The sequence below is a fragment of the Musa acuminata genome, chromosome BXJ3-8 (assembly GCF_036884655.1).
Source record: "Musa acuminata AAA Group cultivar baxijiao chromosome BXJ3-8, Cavendish_Baxijiao_AAA, whole genome shotgun sequence".
Taxonomy (NCBI): Eukaryota; Viridiplantae; Streptophyta; class Magnoliopsida; order Zingiberales; family Musaceae; genus Musa; species Musa acuminata.
In genome coordinates, this window is record NC_088356.1 from 37599174 (window position 1) to 37626073 (window position 26900).

The 26900-nt window shown below is 44.9% G+C and overlaps 1 protein-coding gene across 1 annotated transcript; it reads right to left on the reverse strand.

The window, feature by feature from the left end:
* Positions 1-1646: 1646 nt before the first annotated feature.
* Positions 1647-16071, reverse strand: LOC135644683 (probable methyltransferase PMT2). Its single transcript, XM_065162484.1, has 6 exons — positions 15407-16071; positions 15042-15252; positions 14610-14904; positions 3233-3622; positions 2165-2242; positions 1647-2004 (listed from the first exon to the last, which is right to left on the reverse strand). Exons 1-6 carry the CDS (start codon positions 16049-16051, stop codon positions 1776-1778), a joined length of 1848 nt encoding a protein of 615 aa, XP_065018556.1. The 5' UTR covers positions 16052-16071; the 3' UTR covers positions 1647-1775.
* Between the last annotated feature and the right edge of the window lie 10829 nt (positions 16072-26900).

Sequence of the window (26900 nt, forward strand, 5' to 3'; positions counted from 1 at the left end):
TTCTAGCTCCATGAATTATTTTCTCCCGGAGAACTCTTTCTCTCTCAATCCGAATGACCCTAGCTAGGGAGCAAGAACACATGAGATATTTCTCTCATAACACCGAGAGTAGATGATCCTCTATCGATAGTCAATAGCTCTCATAAGGTTGGCTCCCGCTTTTGATTATTGATTATGCTAGATTTGGAACTTCCAGGTCTCTAAGTCTGATATCAAAGAGTAAAGTACTCATACATGATATCCTTAGTAACTCAAGTCTAAGGACTATATATACTACTAGGATGACGGAATTATTGTCTAACAATGAAGTATTATCAACTATCTAATATTCCATGAGCAGATCAATCAGTGAACTCAGTTTCCAATGAGCACCTGCGCGATGTCCCTAGTGTCTCCACACGAGCAGCTATGAGACCAACTACCTCAATCATATGAATGGGTATACAACTCACTAGTTTATCTGGTCATCTTGATGTCTCTCTCGAGTGACATATGACCGGGATTATTTAGGGTTCGTATTTAAAGGCAAATCAATTTCATTATCGTGATCTCATCATAATCCGATTCTCATTGCATAGATCCATGAAAATCACAATACATGCAATAGATAATATAAAATAAAAAATCAAATAATAAAAAAAAAAATATGTATCATATCATACGTATCATCACCCATGTGATTGGCTTGTATAACACTTATAACTAGCGACTATGAATCCCTAATGAGATTGTAGCTTCGAGAGTGCAAGAGCCTCGCCTTGATGACTTCCAAAAAAGGGGCTTTGCCGATGAATTTTTCATATAGGCTTAGTCTCTAATGGTTACTTCATCAAGGTCTAGGACCGTGACATGACGAGAGGGATTCTGTATTTTTATTATCTTCGTGGCCAGTTCAAGATCAAGGCTCACGCTTGAAGGTGTTGGTTATGGGATCGAAGGAGAGGATTTAGAGGCAGTGGCTAAAGATTATTATTCCCCATTGTTGTTGCTGCTTCACGATATTGCAGCGGTCAATAGTTAAGAGATAAATGAACTTGAAACCCTCCTACTTAAACTACACAAGCAGCTCTGCTCGAGGTTTTGAATCAATACAACGAGATTGAAACAAACAAACAGGGAAGGTCGGATCAATTTTGATAGGGTAATGATCAAATTTGACTATATTTGTTGTTGAAATAATAAAAAGTAGCACATTGAAAACCCCGTCAATGTATATATCCACTTTTAAGAAACCTAATTATCAATGTCGAAGTTTCACTTAGCAACCAAATTCCTTAAGTATCATCACAAGCACAGATGCAAGAATCAAGTTAATGTTCCTAAGAGATCTGCCGGGAGAACCTGTCAGGATCTCAAGTAGGATGGTCGTCAATTTGGCTTACAGTAGAATTTCGTTCTAACAAGGAAAACAAGATCACTGAAAAAACAAAATTCATCCTACCCAGTGACACAATCAAGAGGATACACAAACACCAGTAGTTTTGTAACCTCAATCTTACACGAACCAAGAGCTAGAAAATTAGAAGGAAGCATCTACGTTTTTCTCTGGAAAAAAATAAATAAATGAAAGAACACAAGAGTGATGAAGGAAAATTTCAGTAGTTGAAAAGCTAAAGGCTTAGAGCAAAATGACATGGTCACAAAACTCTAGCCAAAGAATTTGCCACCTGAGGTTGAAGTCAGAAGTCAATGCTGGTGAACCCACTTGATGGCAGCATTGCGGCAAGTTGAGGCTCATTCCAGGATCAAAGGTATGCACAAATGCTTTGCCAACCTCATTGTTCGTCACTTTTGCTTCCACCAATCCAGTACTGCTTTACAGCAACCAATATCTTCTCGGGAACGAGGGGACCGTCCTCATGATCAAGCAACTTAGTGTTCCATCTCATACCGGTAACCATCTTCTTTACCTTCATCAGAACGTCAACATCATCACGTAATATGACTGCACCCTCTGGCCGCAAAATTCGGTCCATCTCCAGAAGAATATCTTCCATTTTGCATCTGTTATGATTGCATAAAACATGTAAATTTAGTAAAAGATTCTATCATAGCATGAGGATGAAATCTTTAAACCTCATTTTGGTCCACAGACCCATCTCGTGTGGACGTGTGCAAACCATCATGTCATTAGGGATTGCCCAAAACCCAAACATGAACTTACTTGTTCTGGTACAAGCTGAAAACACCATTGGCATGTATGAGATCATACGTCCTTGGGTATGTTGAAAACGCTTCACACCTAAACCAAGAAGCAAAAAGTTAAAAGGTTGAAGACAGAACACGTAATGACAAGTTTAAAGGACAAGAGTAATAAAACACAAGTAAACAATAGATATTTTTCATAAAATTGGAAAAATCATATGCTTCAATATAGTGATTTCAATATATACAGAAAAAGTACATGTTAAATGGTTTCCAAATCATCTCGAATCCATTAAGTAATGTAGTAAAACTTGAAGTCGACTCACTTCATATTTAAGTAAGATAAATAATAGAAGGCCACAAATAATATTTAGAAAATGTTTTTCAAAGCCACAGCAGACAATTTAGTGCAGCTACCAAATCTTTTCAATTAAAACCAGCAAGCCGACACCATAATATTGCTTTGCAACCAACAATTTGCTTCCTGGATGTACAAGGTTTAATTAAAACCAATGTAACAGATCACAGGCCTTCTAGGTGTTACAGAAACTCTTATGATCTTCCTTGGTTATAGCTGGACTGGAGAATTTTACCGTACTTGCATATTAATGCTAAGTTGGAAATTTAAGGTCTCTGTTGGTTTGGCTGTAGCGTATAAGCCCTTTTTATGTGTTTGTATATAGGAAAAAACTTAAATGATAGGATCCTAAGGTCAACAATGTAACAGCTAACAGCAAAGAAGATCCAAGGTTCAGAAGTACAAACTTCTACACTGTTTGTAACGATCTAAAGTCCAGATATATCTTGACTTGGTAAACATATGATAATAAAAACAAGCGAGCATGACGAATCAAAACCTATATTGCAAAACTGAACCAGTCAAACATAGGCAGGCCATCGAGAAGAATAGATAACAAATAACTCTTTGGATAATTGCAATTCCCACAAGTAAAAGGCTTGCTATTTGAGCAAGTTTAAAAGGAGATATAAGTTTGATAGAAATAGTAAATTCGTCAGTGGAGTTAAGATTCAGCATGTTTCTTATGAAAATTTAAATTCTTAATAAAATTAATCAACAAATAAATACCAGTCATGATATATGCCGATTAGCCCACGCTCATATATGACACCCAAAGTGGATATCTCAGCAATTGTAGGAACAACATTCATCACCCACAATTTTGGAGACTCAATTGCTGCAGCAAAGCTACCCAAACGTGCATTCATATCCAATATGTTGCGGTACCTTCCAGTGTCAAGTAAATCATTTATTTTCTTGTAAGTTTCGACATGCTTTTGCCATAGTCTGATGTCTTCATGATAAGATTTGACTGAGAATCCTGGCACAGAACCACTGGATATTCTAGGTGGAACAGCATTTAGCCTCTGAGGGAATGGCTTCAATTCACCGCCAGCAAACTCTTCAGGATTACCAACCTCAGGATACCGATTTATGCAAGGTTGCATCTTCTTGTACCTAACATCACCAAAATATGAAAGAGGCTATGGGAGAAATAAATATGTGCATGTACAAAAACAACTTGGAGAAACATTAGCAGGCATATGTGATTTACCATCTGATAATGCATATTTTGGCCCCAGATGAGTTATCACCAACGTCACATGCCACGTCTCAACCAATATCATAATCCGACACCACACACCATCAGAACCCTATGACGCACGTCAAGCTAGGTTCCGTACCGAGATACTATGTGACACGACTATCCCAAGGGCTCGGGGTGGTGCCATCTGACGTCGCTCAAGCATCCCCCAAGATGCCAGCTCGTCAGAAAAGTCATCCCATCTCGCAATGGTCAGCGGCCACACCGAACCAAGGTGCAACCAATCCTCACACAATAGTATAAAAACCCCTAGCCGACGTCCGGCCAAAGGAGAAAAAAAAAAGTCGATATCAAATACTCCACTAACTTGCTCGTCGGAGGGGCCAAAGTCAGGAAGCACCTGACGAAAGCCATTTTGCAAGAAGGCAGACAATCCCAAGCGGTGGGCGTCTCGACCGAGGAGATACCTTCCATCGCACAAAGAAGAGCAATGAGCCGGCCCGGATCCCGACCAACGTCGGCCAACATTCCTTCCCGAGGGCGTGGCCACCTCATCATCCTACTCACCCCGTAAGAAGCTCCCGACATCGACCTGCGGACCTAACCGTGCTGACTCATCAGCTACGGTACTTTTGTTCACTAACATTTTGGCGCTAGAAGGAGGGCCAATGTCGTAGGAGCAGCTGACAGGAGTTCTCCCCGGGAGAGAACCACCGACTAACCTCCCTTCCGTCGAGCCAGAAAGTCAGACCCTCCCCACCCCCGAAGATGGGGGGATCCCGGCTTCTACATCGGATCGCTACTGGTGTTTGTTCAATGACTTGGGATTATCGCCCCCAGGGCTCACCACAAGGCCCTTGGCTGTGACACCCAAGGCGTTCCTTAGCCTAACCAAGCAAGTGCAGGCCATGGCAGGCATGATGCAGACGCTCGCTCCAATCATTCCCCAAATCATGCGACTAGCGACGTCCCCAACCGACCTGACCCGGCAGCCCCGAAGCGGGGAGCAGGTCAGGATCAGAGAAGCCCAAGAGCAAGCGACGGACCCGAGAGGTCCTCCCGGGCAGAACATACCCACACCCTACCGAGCCACGCTACCTCATCTCGAGCATGACACCATATCGTCCGACTCAGTGGACGACTCACTTAGGGCCCAACTGTCCCATGTCAACCAATGCCTAGACGCATTCCAGCGCGAGTTTCAAAAATCACGGAGCGAGTCCAGTGAAGGTGGCTCGGGAGGGTCCCCTTTCACTCAAGAAGTACAGGACAAGCCAATACCCCTCAACTTTAGGCTACCGACATTGGAGACATGACGGCGGCTCTGATCCCATGGAGCACGTCTCCGCATTCTAGACCCAAACGGCCCTCTACGACACCTCTGATACATTGATGTGCCGGGCATTTCCAACCACTCTAAGGGGGTCAGCAGGAACATGATTCAGCTGGCTACGCCAATCCTTAGTCTCATCCTTCGGCCAGCTTGCCGATGAGTTCGAGCAAAACTTCCTCACCAGCACATGACCCAGGCCTTCCATGACCAACCTGCTCGCGCTATCCCAGCACGAAGATGAGTCACTCTCTCAGTTCGTGGCACGTTTTGCCACCAAGATCCAGGGGTTTTCGGATGTTCACCCCTCTCTAATCTTGTAGGCCTTTCTGATGGGTTTGAAGCATTCGAGGTTCTTCTAGTCGTTGATCGAGAAGCCGCCAGCGACCATTTCCGAAATGCTACAACGCGCCAACCAGTACGTCGCCGTCGAGGCGCTAGTGGCAGGGAGGCACATGGAAGGCAAAAGGCCAAGGGCAGAACTGTCTCGGGGAACGACCTCAGCAGCCCCAGCGACACCCCGCCACGGGCTCGGCCGGCAAGAGTTACCACTCCCGAGGCCCCCGCCTCTCCCCCTAAATACGTCTCGCACCGAGATCTTCCCCCAAATCAAGGAGACAGGTCTCTTGCAACAACCTCGTCCTATGAAGGCCACTCACAAAGATCGGTCTAAATATTGCAGGTTCCATCGGGACTACGATCATGACATGGAGGACTGTCGTGACCTCCAGAATCAAATAGAGGCGTTGATTCGGAGATATCACCTCGGACGTTACCTCAAATCCCCAGAGGCGACTCCACACCCCAAGGGACCCGTTGAGAGTCTCCGGGGGACCAGCGGCCGATGGCAACAGCTCTGCGGTGAGAAAGGCCTACACCCGCAGCACTGTTGAGAAACGTCCTTGGCCCGATCTTGAGCCTGAAATCACCTTCGAGGCTGGGGAGGCCGAGCGCTCCCACCATGACGACACTCTACTGATCTCCATCTAGATCGCCAATGCCCGAGTTAAGAGGGTGATGGTTAACACCGGGAGCTCCGCCAACGTTCTTTACTTCGACGCCTTCAAGAAGCTTGGCTTGACTGAGGGAGACCTTACCCCTATGACGTCAGTCCTCACAGGATTCACAGGGGATTCCATCTCCCCGCTTAGGACCACGGTCCTCCCCTTCACCATTTGGGAGGAGCCGAGGGCGAAGACGATAATGACCACCTTCATGGTAGTCGATTTGCCCTCGGCCTACAACGTCATCCTCGGTCTCCCAACGCTTAACAAGATAAAGGCGGTGGTTTCCACCTACCATAGGACCATCAAGTTTCTGACCTCGGCAGGGATCAAGGAGGCCCGAAGTGACCCAGGGGAGTCAAGGCGATGCTACGTCACCACGGTTACTCTCCCAAGAAAATCGCACCCAGCTTTGGTTCCCAATCCCCATGAAGAACCCGTATCGCAAAGGCCGCTGGAGCCTCCCGAGCCACTCATTGAGGTACCCTTGAAGAGGAGTCGTCCCGACTAGACCGTCAAGGTCATAGCCACGCTCCACGAAGCAGACCAGCTCCACCTCATTGACTTCCTAAGGAAGAACGCTGACATATTCACGTGGTCCCCCGAGGAGATGCTCGGGATCGACCCAGAAGTGGCCCAACACCGGCTCAACATCGATCCCGAGGCACGATCGGTGAGACAAAGACCGAGGAGGTTTGCTCCCGACTAACAGAAGGCGATCGGGGATGAGGTCGATCGCCTTATAAAGGTCGGATTCATTACTAAGGTTAAATACCCCCGATGGCTGTCGAATGTTGTCCTCGTTAAAAAACCTAATGGAAGTTGGAGGATGTGTGTTGATTACACCGATCTCAACCGGGCATGCCCCAAGGACTGTTGTCCACTCCCCAGGATAGACCAGTTAGTCAACGCCACCACGGGCCATGAACGCCTTACATTCATGGATGCATTCTCGGGCTACAACCAAATCCGGATGGCAACCCAAGACCAAGAAGACACTGCCTTCATCACCAATTGAGGGGCATATTATTACAAGGTGATGCCCTTCGACCTAAAGAACGCTGGGGCGACTTACCAAAGGATGGTCGACAAACTTTTCAAGCACCAACTCGGGAGGAATATGGAGGTGTATGTAGAGACATGATTGTAAAGAGCAAGGTCGCAAGAACACACCTGGCCGACCTGGCGGAAATGTTCCAAACGCTCAGGTGGTTCAACATGCATTTGAACCCTACGAAGTGCATCTTCGGAGTCAGCTTGGGGAGGTTCCTTGGCTTTGTCATTCACTAGTGAGGGATAGACGTCAACCTAAAAAAGGTGCAGGCCGTTACCTAGATGCGCTCCCCCCGCTCGGCCAAAGAGGTGCAGCGACTTGCCAGGAGGTTGGCAGCCCACAGCAGGTTCGTGTCACGTTCAAGTGATAAGTGCCTCCCCTTCTTTCGGACTCTGCAACGAGTCGACAACTTTACCTGGACTTCAGAGTGCGAGGAAGCCTTCGAAAAGTTAAAGGCGTGCCTCGCCCGCTTGCCCCGACTCGCCTCGCCCGAGCCGGGCGAAACCCTTGGTCTTTACTTTGTGGCCTCGGCACAAGCCGTCAGCTTGGTGTTAATTCGGGAGATACCACCGGCGTAGCTACCCATACATTACATCAGCCATATCCTCGGGGGGCCCGAGGCACGGTACTCCCCGATCGAGAAGTTAGCTCTCGCTCTTATCAAGATGGCCCGAAAGTTGTGACCCTACTTTCAAGCCCAATCAAAGTGATCACCGACCAACCACTACGATAGATCCTCTCCAACTTTGACGCATTAGGTCGCATGCTGCAATGGCCGATCGAGCTCAACGAATTCGACATTCAGTACTCCCCCAAGACTGCCATCAAAGCTTAAGCACTAGTTGATTTCATTTTCGAGCTAACCCCTGAGGACCATGCTGTGGGGCGGGAGAATGATCAGAACACGTGGACCCTGCATGTAGATGGCTCGTCCACTTCTGAAGCGACCGGGGCCGGGCTTTTCCTCTAAGATCCGTCGAGAGAAACCTACGAGAGGTCACTCTAATTGCAATTCTGAGCCACTAACAACGAGGCCGAGTACAATGCGCTACTCCACGACCTACGCTTTGCTCTGGAGATGCATGTAGGTGACCTTGAAATCTTCAGTGACTCCCAGCTGGTAATGGGACACGTTAATGGAAGCTATGAAGCCCGAGACCCAATGATGGTGTCATACCTAATGGAGGCAAAGCGACTCGCCCAGCGATTCAACCGCCTTTCAGTCACCAGAATACCTTAGCCGCAGAACACACGGGCTGATGCGCTGGCCATATCAGCCTCCACCCGCGGCCCGAGGTCGGCCCCAGCTACTGAGTCCATAGCGGTCTCGACAATAGCGACTCATGAGGTCACCGAAACGAGTTCATCACCGAGCTGGATGGAGGAGATCCTCCGATACAAAGCGGGGGGAGGGGAGCCAGACGACCCGGTGGCTAAGAGATGGTTAAGGCAAACTCAAGTCTAGTACTGCATCATCGGCGGAAAGTTATACCGAAGGGCCTTCTCTTAACCCCTCCTACGCTGCCTCGTGCCATCAGAAGTCGAGGTGGTCCTCGCTAAGCTTCATGAGGGGATTTGTGGGGAGCACATCGGGGGACGAACCTTAGCTTTCAAAACCCTCCGGCAAGGATACTACTGGCCAACCATGTGCCAGGATGCCATGTCATACATGCAGCAGTGACCACAATGCCAGCGGCACACTCGACTGCTGCACCAACCAACCGTTCCCCTTACTCCGATGGACGTGGCCTGGCCCTTTGCCCAATGGGGCCTCGACCTCCTTGGACCCTTCCCTCCAGCATTGAGTCAGCAATGCTTTCTCATAGTCGGGGTCGACTACTTCATGAAGTGGGTGGAAGCCGAACCCTTGGCCTCCATTACCGAGAAGCAAGTCCAGAGCTTCAAGTGGAATAATATCATCACCCGGTTCGGGATCACGAAAGCTATCGTCACCGACAATAGAACTCAATTCAACAACACTAAGTTTAAGGCCTATTGCCAGTCATATGGGATCCAGTTGAAGTTTAGCTTGGTCGCGCACCCCCAAACTAACGGCCAAACTGAGGTGATGAATCGGGCGATTATGGAAGGCCTCAAGAGAAGAATCTCAGGCGCACATGGTGCCTAGGTGGACGAGCTTCCGAGCGTCCAGTGGGCAACGAAAATGACTCCCAAAACCACCTCAGGGGAGTCTCCGTTCGGCCTGGCGTTCTAGACCGAGGCGATCCTGCCACCCGAAACGTTATTCCCGACCCTGCGCACCTCCAATTACGAGCAAGGAGACTCCGAGGAGGGGCTCCGAGCAAACCTAGATCTCCTTGAGGAAGGGAGAGCTAAGGCACATCTGCGTATCTTGTCATATAAGAAGGCGGCAGCTCAAATTTACAACTGACGGGTCCGCCCGTGCCCGATCAAGATCAGGGACCTCATCCTCCGAAGTGCAGAAGTGAGCGACACGACCCGAGCAAAGGGAAAGCTCACACCCAACTGGGAAGGCCCCTATAGAGTCTATGACATGGTCCAAGAGGGGACCTACCAACTCGAGACTATGGAGGGAAGTCCCCTGCCGAGAACATGGAATGCAGCAAACCTGAAGAAATTCTACCCAAAAGGAGGCAGGTCAGGATGCAAAAAAGATATACGGGGCCCGCGCACCCATGGTTGGGGAAAATAGCGAGTCATAATTCCAAAATAAAAGTGCTTCTTAATGATTGAGGAGATACACATGGCAGTCGGGCGGCACGGCCCCAAGCCTGACCGGAGCAAAAGACAAAAAGAGAGGGGGCACAGCCCCTAGCTCGACGGAGGAGTCGCGGGCCCATCATCGAAGGGGACGTTCGCCGGCATGTCGACGTCCTGATCCACTGAGTTGTCAACAAACGAGTCCGACTCTAGCTCCAAGTCCGAGTACTTCGCCCGGAAGCGAGCACAAGCCACCCGGTACCCATACTCGTACATGACCCGGCCCGACCTCACCAACCCACGTTTGAACCCGAGGGACACTTTATATCCGGTGATCGCCTCCTCAACCCTTTTGGGCAACCCCAGCCACTCCTCCGTTAGGGCCTCCTCTGCAGCCCAGGCCGTCACCCTGGCGGTCTTGACATCCTGGGAGAGGGTCAGTAGCTCGTCATCTAGTGAACGGATGTGTGACCGGCTTTCTTCCAGCTCGGCCTTCAAACGAGCCACCTCCTCACCCAGTGTCGTGGCGCGCTCTTTGGCCGTGGCAACAGCCTCTAGACCCCCCTTGTCTCGCAACTCCAGGTTCTCCAGCCAGAGGGCAGTGTTGATCTCCAACTGGCGCCCGATCACCTGCCCGGTGTCGAGGACCCGGTCGATCAACGCCATACCGTAGTGCTGGCTCTGCATGAGGATCGATGTCAGCACCCAAGAAAGAGGGGATTGGGTACGAGAAGGAAGCCATTACTTACCCAAATGAGCAACTTGGCCACCCGCTCTACCAGCACTTCAGAAGTGGAGCTGTAGAGGTCCTTGGCCAGGCTTGGGTGCAACGCCCCTCGGACGAATTCTTGAGCGATTAGCCCATCGCCCCAGAGATGGCTGTCGGCCTTGAGAGTCGGCCATCGAGCGGCATAGGGGGCCCCGGGCTCCTCGGCCAAAAGATCGGTCATACGCTGGGCTTGGTAGTGCCCACACTCAACCCAGGAATAGATGCGGCATAGTTCCCATACCGGCAAGGGGCACGTCGGCGCCCTCTTGGAAGGGTCGCTGTCGGATGACCCAACCGACCCTTTCCCCTTCACACTCCCCGAGCCCTCCCCCTGGGCAGTAGCCCCGGGCGATTCCAGGGAGGCGCTCGAGCGGGTGGCCCGGCTTGCGAGCATCTTCCGAGCCACCATCTTCGACTTCTTAAGAGGGTGCTCCGATGCTGGTGATGTCGGCGCCCTCTTCGGCGTGCCCTCCAACGGGACAACCCCGCCTCCAGAGCCCTCCCCATCCTGAGACGGGGGCTCGACGGCCTTGGCGCTAGCCGTCTTCTTCATCGATCTCAGATCCACCATTTCTACAAAATAGGCAGCGGTCAAATGGTTTGGGACGAGCAAACAATCCATTATATATGAATGGCCATACCCCCGGTGGCGGGGCTCAACTCCGCTTCGACCATCCACTCCTCGATCATTTCCTTAATTGCCTGAGAAGAGGACAGGATACCCCTCAGACGATCCACGACCACTGCGTCTCCAGCAGAAGGCGACGGGAGGGCATTATCGATGGTCCGAAAAGCCCACTTGGTGCTGAAGCCCCACTCTTGATCACAACTAATATAGAAGAAATGCCTCTTCCAACCTTTGTTGTTGTAGGGCGCATCACTGATCTTAAAACCGTTGCGGGCGATCAAGTAATACCCGCCTGGTCCCCTGCCTAGGCGGAAACAAGCCAGAAAGAGGGGTCGGGACGGTTCGATCCCAGCCCCTCGACACTCCCAGATGAAAGCCACCAAGTAGCACTAGGAGTTTGGCAACACTTGGGAGGGGGAGATCCTCCAAAAGTGAAGACAATCCCTAATAACAAGGTGCACCGAGAACCGCAGCCCCGCCTCGAGTGCCCCCACGGTTAACCTGAAACCGTTGGGAAACTGGTCGTACGGCCGCTGCCCAGGCCGAGGGGCATGCAGGCCGTAACACTCCGGGATGCGGTAGCGATCCCAGAGCACTTTCAAAAGGTCCTCGATCACCACCGAGTCCATGTCGTGCCATAACTTGAGGGCCTCAAGTGCGGCTAAACCCTCTGAGGCCTTTGAGGAAGCACTACCCAAAGACACACTCACTACCTCATCCCGGGAATTTGCAGAGGGGGAAGGAGAAGGAGAAGGAGAAGGAGAAGGAGAGGGAGACAAGGACGAAAACGAAGACAAAGACGAAAACGAAGACGAAGACGGAGACATCCCAACCTCAGAGTTGCGAGGAAGAAGCCCGGGGTCCGGGGTGAGGGATTGAAGCAAAGAGAACGGCGGAGTTGCAAGAAAGAGCTGAAGTGCGGGACGAAAGACTGATGGCGAAGGTGATGGCAACTGCCCTGTATGGGGATTATAAAAGGCGAGTAACCCACGGCAGGGCGGTAATTAGGGCTTCCCGAGGAGAGGAACAGTCGCGACATTAAAGACTAGTCGCAACCCCTCGGATATGCTAGATTCGCCTGCCTCGGAACTCCCACCAGAGGCATCCCATCACCCGAGACCCCCCACCGAAAGGCCATTCTAAATGAAGTTTCTCGCCAGGCCTTGTGACGCTCCGCCCGACCCGCCACGTGGCGCGACGGCATTCAGCATTCAGGTATGAATCGGTCCCCAGATTCAATCGGAGCCGAGCTCACCCACTTGGTCCCTAGATTTGATTCAGAGCCGAGCTTACTCACTTGGTCCCCAGATTCAATCCGGAGCCGAGCTCACTCACTCGGTCCCCATATTTAATTCCGAGCCGAGCTTACTCACTCGGTCCCCATATTCAATCCATAGCCGAGCTCACCCACTCAGTCCCGAGATTTGATTTGAAGCCAAGCTTACTCACTCGGTCCCCAGATTCAATCGGAGTCGAGCTCACTCACTTGGTCCCCAGATTCGATTCGGAGCCGAGCTTACCCACTCGGTCCCCAGATTTGATTTGGAACCGAGCTTACTCACTCGGTCCCCAGATTCAATCCATAGCCTAGAGGAGTCACTCGGTCCCTAGGCTCGTTTCTTGCCCGGGTCGCTCCCGATCGCTCCCAACTTGCGACCCGTCGGCACCGGAACCAGAACCGGATTCGGTCACTCGGCCCACAGGCCCGATCCATTGCTCGAGCTACACCTCACGACCAATCTTATTCCCGAGTCACATCTCGGTCGATCTAGCGCCCGAATCACCGGCCTAACCCGTTATCCAAGCCGCTTCACGTCGACTCCGATTCGCCCCCCTGATAAGTCTTTAAATCGAGCCACCTCGATTCGCTTGCCGACTTGCAAACTTGGCAACCGTAGCTCCGAGCCATGCGAAACCCGTCATCTGAACTGAGACACATCGGGTTCGCTCCGCAGGTCTTGTCTGGCCAATTTTGACATTTAGGTATTGCCTTATCAAGTCCCCACCGTTCGATCAACAGGATTAATCCTATCCAAATCACAGGGCACCGCCCCTCTAAAACCGCCCCCCGACGAGTCAATCTAGCTTCCCCGCGCGGGCAACCGGCATAATTGCGTCCTTCAGCCCCAGGCATGTCTCCCGGCCCATTAGGGACCCAGCGACACGCCTTGGAGGGGGGGGAGAAGTGATAAGGCATATTTTGACCCCTAGATGAGTCATCACCGATGTCACACGCCACGTCCCAACCAATATCAGAATCCAACGCCACACGCTATCAGAACCTCATGATGCACGTTAAGCTAGGTTCCGTACCAAGACACTATGTGACACGACTATCCCAAGGGCTCAGGGCGGTGCCGTCTGACGCCGCTCAGGCATCCCCCAAGACACCAGCTCGTCAGAAAAGCCATCCTATCCCACAAGGGTCAGCGGCCACACCGAACCGAGGCGCAACCAATCCTAACACAATAGTATAAAAACCCTTGACCGACGCCCAGCCAGAGGAGAAAAAAAAACTCGATATCAAATACTCCACTGATTTGCTCATCGGAGGGGCCAAAGTCGGGAAGCACCCGACGAAGGCCATTTTGCAGGAAGGCGGACACCCCCGAGCGACGAACATCTCGACCTAGAAGATACCTTCAATCGCACAAAGAAGAGTAGTGAGCCGGCCCAGATCCCGACCAACACCGACCAACATTCCTTTCCGAGGGCGCGGCCACCTCATCATCATACTCACCCCACAAGAAGCTCCCAACATCGACCTACAGACCTAACCGTGTTGACTCATCAGTCATGTTACTTTTGTTCATTAACATCATCCCATTTCACTGGAGCTACTTTAATATCATAATATCATGTACAACAGTATAAAAACATATAGTGCATTTCTTTTTTAAATCAGTGCTTTGCTCACAGACAAAGCACATGTTGAACAGATGATTAAAATCACTAAGATGTCTTTTTGGGATTTCAGTTGTGGGGTTCTAAGTCACAACTCGAAACTGATGTACTAAATGACCACTTATAGTCCACATTCGAGATCATGAACAAAAATTAACATGATATATTTGCATACTCTCAGTTTTGACTACTTATGTTTCCCTGAAAAGAGATCAACAGCGGGAAAATATCTATCTAACCAACCTTAAACAGCTAGGATATGCTGTGAATTATTCTTCTTCTTGTATTAAGTCTGTTCTTAATCTTTCTAATAGAAAAAGAAGAATATTAGAATATCACAATGAATCCAGGTTTTTGAAGTAATTCAATTATGAGACTGAATCATTAAGGAGAGAATAACGTCATAAAGGCAGCATTCCTCATTAACCACTTATACCATAAATCCAATGTACAACTGCAGTCATCACATATCTTCAACACTCTAGCATTTGTTTGAGAATTACAATGGCTAGAGAGAATATCACTTACCAGACATCATCTGGGTTTGTTGTTTCACATATATTTACTCCAATTTCATCTTGCCTCTGAGTGCAGGATTCAGCATTTATTCTCTTCCTCCAAATGGCAAATTCAGCCATCTCATAGATCTTCTCCCAACAAAGAAGTTCGGCGATTTCTTCGATCTTCCGCTGTTCTTCCTCAAAATCGTCCTTTGTGCGCTTCCAGACCTGATAGTTAACTTTCCAGTTGATTGGGGGACCTGAGAGCACCCAATAACCACCAGGTCTGAGAACCCTATCCACCTCCATCATGTAAACTCCATCTGAAGAGAAAGAAGACCAAAAACAAAGTGTAAGAAAAAGGATCAGAATCAATTAGAGAACGGAGCTTTTTGCAAAGAAATCGAGAACAAATGAATGAACTTGACAAAAAAACAGATTTAATGTAACTAATTCTAACCATTTGCACCCCATGGAATCAAGCACCTTGAACAGTGAGCCATGTCAAATGCTCTAGATGGGTATGGAAGTTCAATTGATCCAAGAACGCCGATAACTGCAGGAACACCTCGTTCCAGTGCAAACTGTACCTGTGCCTCATGTGAGTCCCTTGGTGCAAACGACATGGCTAATACATTCCTTTTAAATAAATAAGCACCCCAACTGGCGACCTGAAAAAATATATATCACCAACACAGTCAAAATCAAAGCAAAGGCCAAAAATACTAGCTTCATCCATGTCCCTCTAAACAAAAGTTTAAATTATAAGAACAAAAGGGTTGAAGATGAGCTGAGAGCAGATGTATAAACAGAGATGTTCCATACCCCACAACCAGTGTCTAGTGCAGTTCTGACAGTCCCATTATCAATTGGAATGACAGAGGCAAGTTGGTCAATGTATTTATCTGCACCTTGAGGGAATTGAGTCCCACCGCCAGGAAACCTGAACACATTACCCTCATAATGAACCCAGTTCTGAACAGCCTTCTCAACAGTCAAGCTCTTATAAGGGACATTAGCATAGGGAACATAATCACGGCTCTTAGGCCATGGGAAAGGTGCCACATAACCCTTGGGGGCAGGTATAAGACAATCCAGTTTCTCCTCATCAGATGGGCAATGCCTCTCTCTGTATATCATGTTGTCTCGAGGGTAGGTCATCGCTCGATTTTGATCATGGCAAGGAGTGTAATCGGTGTAACGATCATCACAAGGCTCAAATGTTTTTGTTTCCGAATCACCAAGATCGCTCAGGCTGCCTAACCCACTGTGGTGGGTCTCGAAATTTAGATTTTGAATGTCCGTGCATGCCGTCTGCTTAGTAATTTGTAGAGCGATACTGTCCCCCTTCCCGAAACCACTCCGTTGCCACGCACCCAAAACATAGAAGAAGCAACAGAGACCGATCACAACAATTAAGGATAATGAGTTCCTAGTCCGTCCCTCACCATGATTTATCTTTGGAGCCATGGTGTGCGCCTGAAAGATTTCCTAAGCTGTATATAAACAATACGAGTTCCACTTCATTAATCAAGTTGTTCTAAGTTTGTAATTCTAAGTAACAACAAACAACAGAGACATCAATCTTGACGAAATACATAATTCACAGCAAAAGCAGATGTGAGAAATCAAGTCACCTACCTTAAAAAAGCAAAAGATTTTACTACCATCAAGTATTAACGTAGCTTTCAAGCAACAGATTACAAGACCAACATGAAATTAATGGCATTTAATATCTCTAGACTGGCATATGACGAGTATTTATAAAGCCTGGATCTCAAATATGTGTTTCTTATCTATTGAGACTGCAGCATTCTACTAAACTCTAGCCTTCCTAATCGAGAAGAAACAACATATATAAACTCCGATTGGTACCAAACATTCCCTTTTTCTTGAATAAGGTAAACTAGCAAGAACAACCTGTTCTACATCTTTAAGAAAAGAGTGATTAAATATTTCTCGTTTATGCCAGAATCCTCAAAGTTAGCAATGTCATTCATCTTGAATGGAATCCGCAAGTGTCTATGCATTAAGCTCTGAAAACCTCTATTAGAAAGCTCAAGTTCGAGCCACCTCGGCCATCAGTGCAAAAGAATAAGCACGAATTGAGCAAGAAAACAAACGACTGACTCACCGATCCAAAAGGCAACAAAAGAAGAGGATCTCGAGCAACCAAGGAGCCCTAAAGAGACATCTTCTCCTTCATCCACCCACCCACCCACCCGACGTTAAAGCCCTATGATTCGATCGAAACCAACATCGGGATTCGACATAATCCTCTTCTTGGATTCAATTTTCGAAACCCAAAAAAAATAAAAGGAAAACACAAGAAGAATCGCCCGTCCACATCTCTCCGATATCTCCGTTGGTCGTCCTCCCGACTTCCTCGACGAGTCTCCCCAGTGCCCATCACCGCTACATCCCGCATATAAGTTTGATGAGGACAATCAACATCCGTCCATCTACACGCCCGACGCTCTCGGAGTTCACATCTGACCGTAGATCACAGTTCGCATAGTGATCATATGCGATTTGTCCGTAGAAACTTTCATTATGGCTCACCAATATTCCACCAACGGAACGGGCGTAAAGATCTTTGCGCCCGTTTTATCCTGCAATAGAACAAACAACTCCTCGTACTGGATCAGCTGTATCTCGTGGGGCACCGTACAAACTTCTCTATTACTATTATCGAAACCACGAATCTCGTCGGCATGTATTTAATTCGTGCCGCTTGCTGTTCGAGGTGGAACAGCTCATCGTCGAAGAGAGCCTTAAGCATTAATCGGTGACGACACTTCTTTTCCTTTGCCGTAAGGATCGGACATCATTCCCAAGCCAGAAAACAACATAAACTCCACTGAATCAGTGCCACGTAGACACCGCTTCCTATTATATGCTGGGTTTGAGATTCTCTCTCTCTCTCTCGCGAACTGGTATACTTGGCATAGCAAGTCAGGAGTCTTATCGTTTCGGCTAGGGAAGAATGCATGGAGCAGTACCAAACAAAACCCACGTTGCATGCATGGATTAGTACGTAAAAGCAACTCCTCTACGTGATGTGATGAATCCATCAAGTTCCATTTTAAGGTTTGCTCTCTCGATTGACCTGCACATGGTCGTAGGAGAGAGACGATGGAAACAACACCATGCTCGTCCATGACAGAGGACATGATATAGCTGCTGGTTCTTTCAGTGAAGCTTCCTTTCTAATAACAGTACTGTGCAGTGAATTGAGCAGCTGTAGTTACATCCTCATCCCTGCCATCAGCCAGCTTAGATTCTAATACTCCTATTTAGTCTCACATCGGATATGGTCATCGGGTGAACAGTGAAGTCAGACTAATTGATTCCTTTGCCCTTCCTTCCACCCTTCTTCTTCTTCACGTACGTCTGGTGACGAAAGAGCCTTGTCTTCTTTGTTCTGCACACCAAGGCCTGGGCTGCAATATATGGAGTGTGGCTTCTGTACAGCATTCAACTAACTTGATTTCTAAAATATTTTAATTAAAATAAATATAAAATAATAATTTTATATTTTTTATATTTTTAAAATTTTAATTATTTTATAATTTAAGAATCAATCATCATCATCATATATATGCATAATTTGAGAGTATAATTTAGAAAAATATTTCTCTCAAATCTGTATAAATATATATTACCTTAATGAATGAAATCATCCTCATTCAGGACAAAATTTTCATGGTACGAGGGCTCCCTTGCTTCCAAGGAAGGTTTCCTCTCCTATTTCCAATTGTAAGCGATCAGTTTCCTTGTCAAAGCTTCATCGTTGATCTGCCCTGATGACTCCTTCATCACTGATTTGTCTAGGTGACACTGACTCCCACTGCCTCATTCTTGCTAATCTGCTCGACATTAGTGATTCCTCTTACTACCTGCACCTTCTCCCCATTGGTGATTTCTCCTCACTAATCCATAGTCACTCCTGTAGTGCCTCCTCCCAATAGTGCTTTCTCCTTACTACTATGGCAATAGCAGTCTGTTCTGCTCTTACTCTAACACCTGCACGATTGAAGTTGAAAGCTGCATCCCTCCTTACGTGATTCTTCCTCGCATGATCTCCCCTTATGATCTCTCACTGCAACCGATATATTCCAAATTGCTTCACAATGACTACATTCCTTCGATCAAATTTGATCAAATCAGAAGATAAACAACAAAGACCACTTCATCAAATCTAATTTGGTTGATCACTTTCAGATCTGATCTATATCAGATCTGATCTATATCAGATCTGCTCCACCTCATCAATGAGATCTGATCCGTTCCAAATCTGATTGAATTCGATCAAATGGTCCTTCATCAGGTTTGATCTGTTTGATCCACTATAGATCTCTTCCTCCAAATATCAATAGTCTTCAATCAACAGCATAACTCAACATCAATATGTCTTCTTTCTTCAAGTTCTAACAGTTATTTCTTCAAAAAACAATAGTTCTTATCAATCTACTAGACTCATATCCATCAATGCAACCACTCTACTTTCTTTCAAACTATCCAAGGATAGCAATTATGCATCTTGGTGAGCACGGTTTGTTGAATCTCGAATTTTGATGATGAAACCAATTGATGAGTTTGTGATCTAATCTACATTTTGAGTAATGCATGACTAGCTTCGATCAAGGAGAGGCAAATTAATTAAAGCGGGAGGAATCGGACATTCGCCCGGAGTGAACATGTCAGAAGATTGGACATCGGGCTGAAGGATTGGTCGACGTGTTGACAGAAGGCTCGTGTCATGAATTCAATCATCGAGCCGAGGAGATCGAAAGTTGCGGGAGTCAACATGCCGATTGGGCAATACGCCGAAGGAGAGGACGATGCGTCGAAGGATCGGACGAGCGCCGGATGAACCAATGATATGCTGGACAAAAGACTCATTCCTTGTAATCATTTGTCTAAGATCGAAGTAGTTTAGGAGGCTAATTGAGTTAGCTTTTGGTGTAATCATGCTAACTCAATTATGGGCCAATTGAGCCTTAAATGAGACTAATTTGGGCTCATTAGGAGGCTCATTCAGTGACCCAAAAGTTGGGTCAGGCGGTAGCACCGCCAGAACAGGCGGTGGAACCGCTTGTGAGTTGGAAAACTCGAAAAACTCGATCTCCGAGGCTGTCAGGAGGTGGCATCACCAAACTGGGCGGTGGTACCAGTGACAATGTGTCAGGTGGTGGTACCGCTAGACTGGTTGGTGGTACTGTTGAATCTCATATTTTGATGATGAAACCACTTGATATGTATTTATGATTTAATTTGCGTTTTGCGTGACGTAGGATGCTTCGATCAGAATGAGACAATTAAAGCAGGAAAATCATGTTGTGCCGGATGAACATGTCAGAAGATTGGACGTTGAGTCGGCGGATCGGTCGACGTATCGACAGAAGACTTCAGGCAATGGATTCGGGCATCGGGCCAAGAAGAGCGGGTATTGCGTCAAGGATATTAGAGTTGCAGAGTTAACTGGCCGATTGGGCAATATGCCGCAAGAGAGGACGATGCGCCGAAGAATCGGACGAAGCGTCGTAGGACTAATGACATGCCGGAGAACTTAATTATTGCTTTGTATTAATTGTCTCGATTGAAGTTTTATTTTAAGTATGAAGGATTAACTATGAAAGCTTGAAGGCATAAAGCAAGTCTACCGGAGTCAAGTTCGATGGGTGTTCAAGAGTCCGAAGATTCGTCGGAGATGCTGCCGGAACCAACCAAGAAGAAATCGGGGACTTGTCGGAGTTTTTGGAAGTCCGCCGAAGAGATCGTCGGAGGTTCATGGAGATCACCGAGAAGGCTCGGCTACTCGCTGAACTCGCCACAAGACCGGGAGCCTGTTGGGAGTCCACCGGAAGAAATCCGAGGGTGTATCGGAAGTTCGCCGGAAGTTCGTCGAAAAGCTCACCGGAAGGAAACTCGACGTTGCCAGTTAAAAACTTGCTTAGGACTATCTCTTAAGCTCGTAGTTTGTATATAATGAGGGTTAGGATTAAGGCGCAATCATATAACCCGGTTAGGAGCCAATTGGGCCCGAGTTCGAACTGGTTTGGGCCAAGTTTAGAGCCCAACCAGTGAGCTGAAATAATGTAGGCGGTGGCACCGCTAGACTAGGCAGTGACACCGCCCAGAGCCTGAAGTATCAGGCGGTGGCACCGCCCAAAACCCAAGAGTTCCGGTAGTGGCATCGCCAGAACTCTGTCAATGTTGAAATTGACAAGCGGTGGCACCGCCACCGACAGGCGGTGGCACCGCCAGCCTCGGAAACCCAAGAGAATTCAAAATTTGGAGCCCAAATTTGAATCCTCTTGGGGCCTATAAATACCCCTCAATTCTCAACAGAGAATACAACCTTTGAGGAGTAAGAAATTGAGATAAAGCCTTAGCAAAGTCTTTAGCAAGTCTTATTTTTCAATTGCTTGAGTATTCACCTCCTTCTTTCTCGTTGAAAACTTGTAAGAGTGTGAACCACTTGTAAAAGGTTGTAAGAGGGGTATTTGTCCTTCCCCTTCAAAGTGATTTGCTAGTGGAAGTTGAGAGCCTCTTCGAAGAAGGCTTCGCAAGTGGATGTAGGTCATTTTGACCGAACCACTTTAAATTGGCATGTTCCTTGAATGTGTGAGTTCTTACTTTCCTGAAATTGTTCTTTACACTACTGCAAGCTTTCGGTTTTCATCTACTCAAGTTACTATCGAAACAAAATCTCCTTGAATTTACGAATTTATTTTTAAACTTACAAGTTTTAATTCGCTGTACTAATTCACGCCCCCCCCTCTTAGTGCTGCTCTGATCTTAACAATTGGTATCAGAGCCATGATTTTCTACTTTGGTTTAACACCCAAATAGAAATGGCTCTTTACGGTTTTCAAGAAGGTCACTCTCTCATTCGTTCTCCCTTTTTCAATGGGACGGACTACACTTATTGGAAAACTCGAATGAGAGTTTTCTTACTTTCGTTGAATCTCGAGCTTTGGAATATTATCGAAAATGGATTTCAAAAATCTTCTCTTCCGATGAGCGAATGGGATGAATCAAAGAAGAAAGTTTTTTGCTTTAAATGCAAAGGCTATGAATGCCTTATATTGTGCACTTGACAAAAATAAATTTAATCACGTTTCGATTTGTGATTTGGCTTTTTATATTTGAAGAACTCTTGATGTCACTAATGAAGGTACTAGCCGAGTGAAAGAGTCCAAAATCAACATTCTTGTGCACTCTTATGAACTTTTCCGGATGAAACCAAGTGAGTCCATCGGAGACATGTACACCCGTTTCACGGATGTCATCAATGGACTCAAAGCTCTTAGTAAAAGTTTTTCTAACTTTGAACTAGTCACTAAAATCTTAAGATCCCTTCCAAAAAGTTGGGATCCAAAAGTTACGGCTATTCAAGAGGCCAAGGACCTTAAAATATTCCCTCTTAAAGAACTTATTGGGCCTCTAATGACCTACGAAATGAACAATGTGACAAAAAGGAAATTCGAGAACAACCTTCCAAAGGACAGGAAGGATTTGGGACATAGAACACATGAAGACCACTCGAGCATAAGCTCAAGTGATGGTGAACTTAAACTACAAATGAAACAAAAATTAAAAAGCAAAAAGAATGGAACTACTTACTTTGAACGCAAGAAGAACAAAGTTTGGGATGAATTGAGCTCTTCCGAAGATGAGGAGAAAATTAAGAAAGGCGAGGTGGTAAACTACGCCTCAACCACTTTCAACAATGAGGTAATCGAAATCCCCCTAATTTATTTTGAAATTACATAATACTTTCATGAGTTATTTTTAATTTAGTTTATAATTAATTTTCTTGAAAATTGTATGTGTTATGTTAATGCAATAAAATGTTAGATATAAATCTAATGCTTATACACCTAGTAAGATTAATCTTATGTCTGTGCTTGAGAAGCAAGAATGTGTATTTTGACGATTTCTATATTGATTTTCAATGACGATGCATGACTTTTGAATGGAAGGCTTGATGATTTTTTATGAACCTTATCTTTGGTTTTCAAACATGATGTATGGTTTTGACATAAGAACAAAATTTGAACATGCTAATATAAAGTCAATCATATAAATTAAAATTAAAGAAGTTTTAGTTATCTATAAGAATCATTCAAAATTATGTTCAATGAAACCAATGCAATAAAGTTGTAATGAAAATATTGAAATTTTGATACCATGATTCGATGATTTTATGTATGAGATATTAAAGTGATATATAATGATTTTTGTAATTTATTGGTCTTGATGGTTTTATGACGAAATTTATTTTTTGATCCTAAACGTTGATGCATGTTTGAAAAGCATGTTAACATGAAATCAATCACTTAAAATGAAACACTTTAAAAAAAAAGGGAGGGGGGAATCTATTATCAATGAAATCATGAATCTACTTATGTTATGAATTTTGTGAACCATAAAAATGATTTTGATAATTTGAATTTGAAATGAGTTTTATCAAAATCATGATCTTGATTTTTTGGAATAATATGAGATTTCCTTTGATGATCTTTTTTTATTATTTAAAAGGAGATTTGTCGAAATGATTCATGGAATTTTGGATTCATGACTTGATCCTTCATTTGTTTATGAGATGGTTGAAATCTTTATACCCTTGAATTCTTCCCTTCTCCTTTCGATTTTTGAATTCATGCATGTTATATGTTGAAGATTTGAAACCATATTTTGATATCATGCATACCTAAGAAATGTTGATTTGATAAATTGAATAATTTGAAAATAAATGATGATTTTTCTCTTGTAACTTGTGATATTCTTTATGAATCATCATCTTGATTTCTCGATATTCGATACATGAAATTTTATTGTCAATCAAGATCTTGTTCTTTGAACTCCCATGTTTCTTCTTATTGTTTACTAAAGAAGAAAATTTCTGAAATGAATCATAATTTTTTGGAATTATAATTTTTATGATTCATAAAGAATTGAGAGATTAAAAAATCTATCTATGTTTTTCTTTTTATGAATCTCTTGAAAATGATTTTGATTTGACGATTTGAATTTGAATAAGACTTATCTTGATTTTTTGAAATTTATAACTTATGACTTCTTATGCAAGAATCAAGGTACTATAACATTTGATCTCCTATATTTCTTTTTTATATTTATAAAAATAAAGGAGATCTATTGAAATAAATCATGTCTTTTGGTATTCAAATGGTCTTATCTTTGATGATATGATTTCTTTGTATCTATGATACAAATGCCTTGATATGATTGAATCATTGTTATAAAAGAAAAAAGGAAATTGTTAGCTTGCTAATTGCAAAAATATATGCTGGCTTGAATGATAAAATATAAGATTGTCTATAGTACAAATTTATTGTTATCATGATGTGTAGATTGAAATAATGATTAGAATATTGATGTAATTATAAATGATGATTTGGCATTATGCATAAAATACTCTTGATATTATTTTGATGCATACAAATGAAAAGTTATGAACATGCATGGTAGGATATAATTTGACAAAATTGATACCATCATGATATGAAATATTTATGATTTGCAATAATGCATGCAATACTTGTGATTTTTAATTATGATGTGATGTATTACATATGATGTGAATCATGATTTAAAATGCTATGAATTGTTGCTAAAATGATATATCATAAATGTTGATTTAATGTTTTGTATCATGAATGCTCTAAATGATGAATGTTTGGTATCATGATCAAAATGTTGATAAATAGTTAAAAATTTTAGTATCATGTATGATATGCTCATAATGTTGATTGATCTACTCATCGTGCATGAATGAAATATAAGGTTTTTGAAATGATACATGTTTTAATTTGAAAATATAATGATGTATGAATAAGATTGATACTTACCTTTATCATAATTGATGTAAAGGGTCTTTCCTTCTTTTTGACAATGACAAAGGGGGAGATAGCTAGCTTGCACAAGACAAGAGAAGCAAAAATTGCAAATGTACACATCGCAAAAAGGGGCAAAACTTATTAGCTTGCTCATCTCAAAAACAAGAAATGCTATTTTGCAATCTCAAGCAAATGTGCTATCTTGCCTATCTCAAGAAGCAAAACTTGCAACTTACATATTGCAATAGGAAGCAAGAATCATGAGCTTACACAAGAAAGCTATCTTGCATTTGCTTTCGAAATTTTTGCTAGCTTGTATGTAGTAAAACTTGCATATCGTAAAAATTGTTAGCTTGTAGTCTAAAGAGAAGCAAACAGTTGCCATCTCAAGATGCTAAACATGCTAAACTTGTACTTTGCAATGGAAGCAAAATTGCAAGCTCAAACATTGCAAAGGAAGCAAAATTTGATAGCTTGCAACTTGCATATTTCAAGAAGCAAGAGTTGCATTTTGAACATCTTAAAACTGCAAGCTTGCATGTTCTAAAATGTTGTAAAGTAGGACATGTTATTTTACTATCTTATATATCTAAAACTTGATAGCTTACATATTCAAATGTGATATTGTACTTGCTAAATTTTTGCTAGCCTGTATAATGTAGCATTTGTTAAATTTTCAAGCTTACAAATTGCATGATAATAAAACTTGATATTATGTTTTTCATGCAATAAGTTGAATTCATCTCTCAAACACATAGAAAGTCACACTTCTCCTTTTTGTTGATGACAAAGGGGGAGAAGTATGTTGAGGTCATGTTATGATTTGATCATGACATGTTGCTTGGATTTTTGAATCCAAGAGTTTCTATCAATATGGCATATTGATAGGGGGAGTTTATTTAAACTCCGGGAGTTAAGGTTAACTCCGTCATCAAGTGGTTGTCATCATCAAAAAGGGGGAGATTGTTGAATCTCGTATTTTGATAATGAAACCACTTGATATGTGTTTATGATTTAAACTACGTTTTGAGTGATGTAGGATGCTTCGATCAAGATGAGACAATTAAAGCAGGAAAATCATGTTGCGCTGGAGGAATATGTCATAAGATTGGACGTTGGGCTGGCGGATCTATCGACTTATCGACAGAAGACTTCGGGCCGTGGATTCGGGCATCAAGCCAAGAAGAGCGGGTATTGCGCCAAGTATATCGGAGTTATGGAGTTAACTGGCCGATTGGGCAATATGCCGCAAGAGAGGACGATGCGCCAAAGAATCGGACGAAGCGTCGTAGGACCAATGACATGCCAAACAACTTAATTATTGCTTTGTATTAATTATCTCGATCGAAGTTTTATTTTAAGTATGCACGATTAACTATAAAAGCTTGAAGACATAAAGCAAGTCTACCAGAGTCAAGTTCGATGGGTGTTCAAGAGTCCGAAGATTCGTCGGAGATGCTGCCCAAGAAGAAATCGGGGACTTGTCGGAGTTTTCAGAAGTCCGCTGAAGAGATCGTCAGAGGTTCGCGGAGATCACCGAGAAGGTTCGGCTACTCGCTGAACTCGCCACAAGACCAGGAGCCTGTTGGGAGTCCGTCGGAAGAAATCCGAGGGTGTATCGGAAGTCCACCGGAAGTTCGTCGAAAAGCTCGTCGGAAGGAAACTCGACGTTGTCGGTTAAAAACTTGTTTAGGACTATCTCTTAAGCTCATAGTTTGCATGTAATTAAGGTTAGGATTAAGGGTTAATCCTATAACCCGGTTAGGGACCAATTGGGCCCGAGTTCGGACTGGTTTGGGCCAAGTTTGGAGCCCAACTAGTGAGCTGAAATAGTGTAGGCGGTGGTACCGCCCAGAGCCTGAAGTATCAAGCGGTAGTACCGCCGGACTGGGCGGTGGCACCGCCCAGCACCCGAGAGTTCGGGCGGTGGCACCGCCCAAAACTCGAGAGTTCCGACGGTGGCACCGCCAGAACTCTATCAATGTTGAAATTGACAGGCGGTGGCACCGCCAGCCTCGGAAACCCTAGAGAATTCAAAATTTGGAGCCCAAATTTGAATCCTCTTGGGGCCTATAAATACCCCTCAATTCTCACCAAAGAATACAACCTTTGAGGAGTAAGAAATTGAGATAAAGCCTTAGCAAAGTCTTTAGCAAATCTTGTTTTTCAATTGCTTGAGTGTTCACCTCCTTCTTTCTCATTGAAAACTTGTAAGAGTGTGAACCACTTGTAAAAGGTTGTAAGAGGGGTATTTGTCCGTCCCCTTCAAAGTGATTTGCTAGTGGAAGTTGGGAGCCTCTTCGAAGAAGGCTTCGCAAGTGGATGTAGGTCATTTTGACCAAACCACTTTAAATTGGCGTGTTCCTTGAATGTGTGAGTTCTTACTTTCCTGAAATTGTTCTTTACACTACTGTAAGCTTTCGGTTTTCATCTACTCAAGTTACTATCGA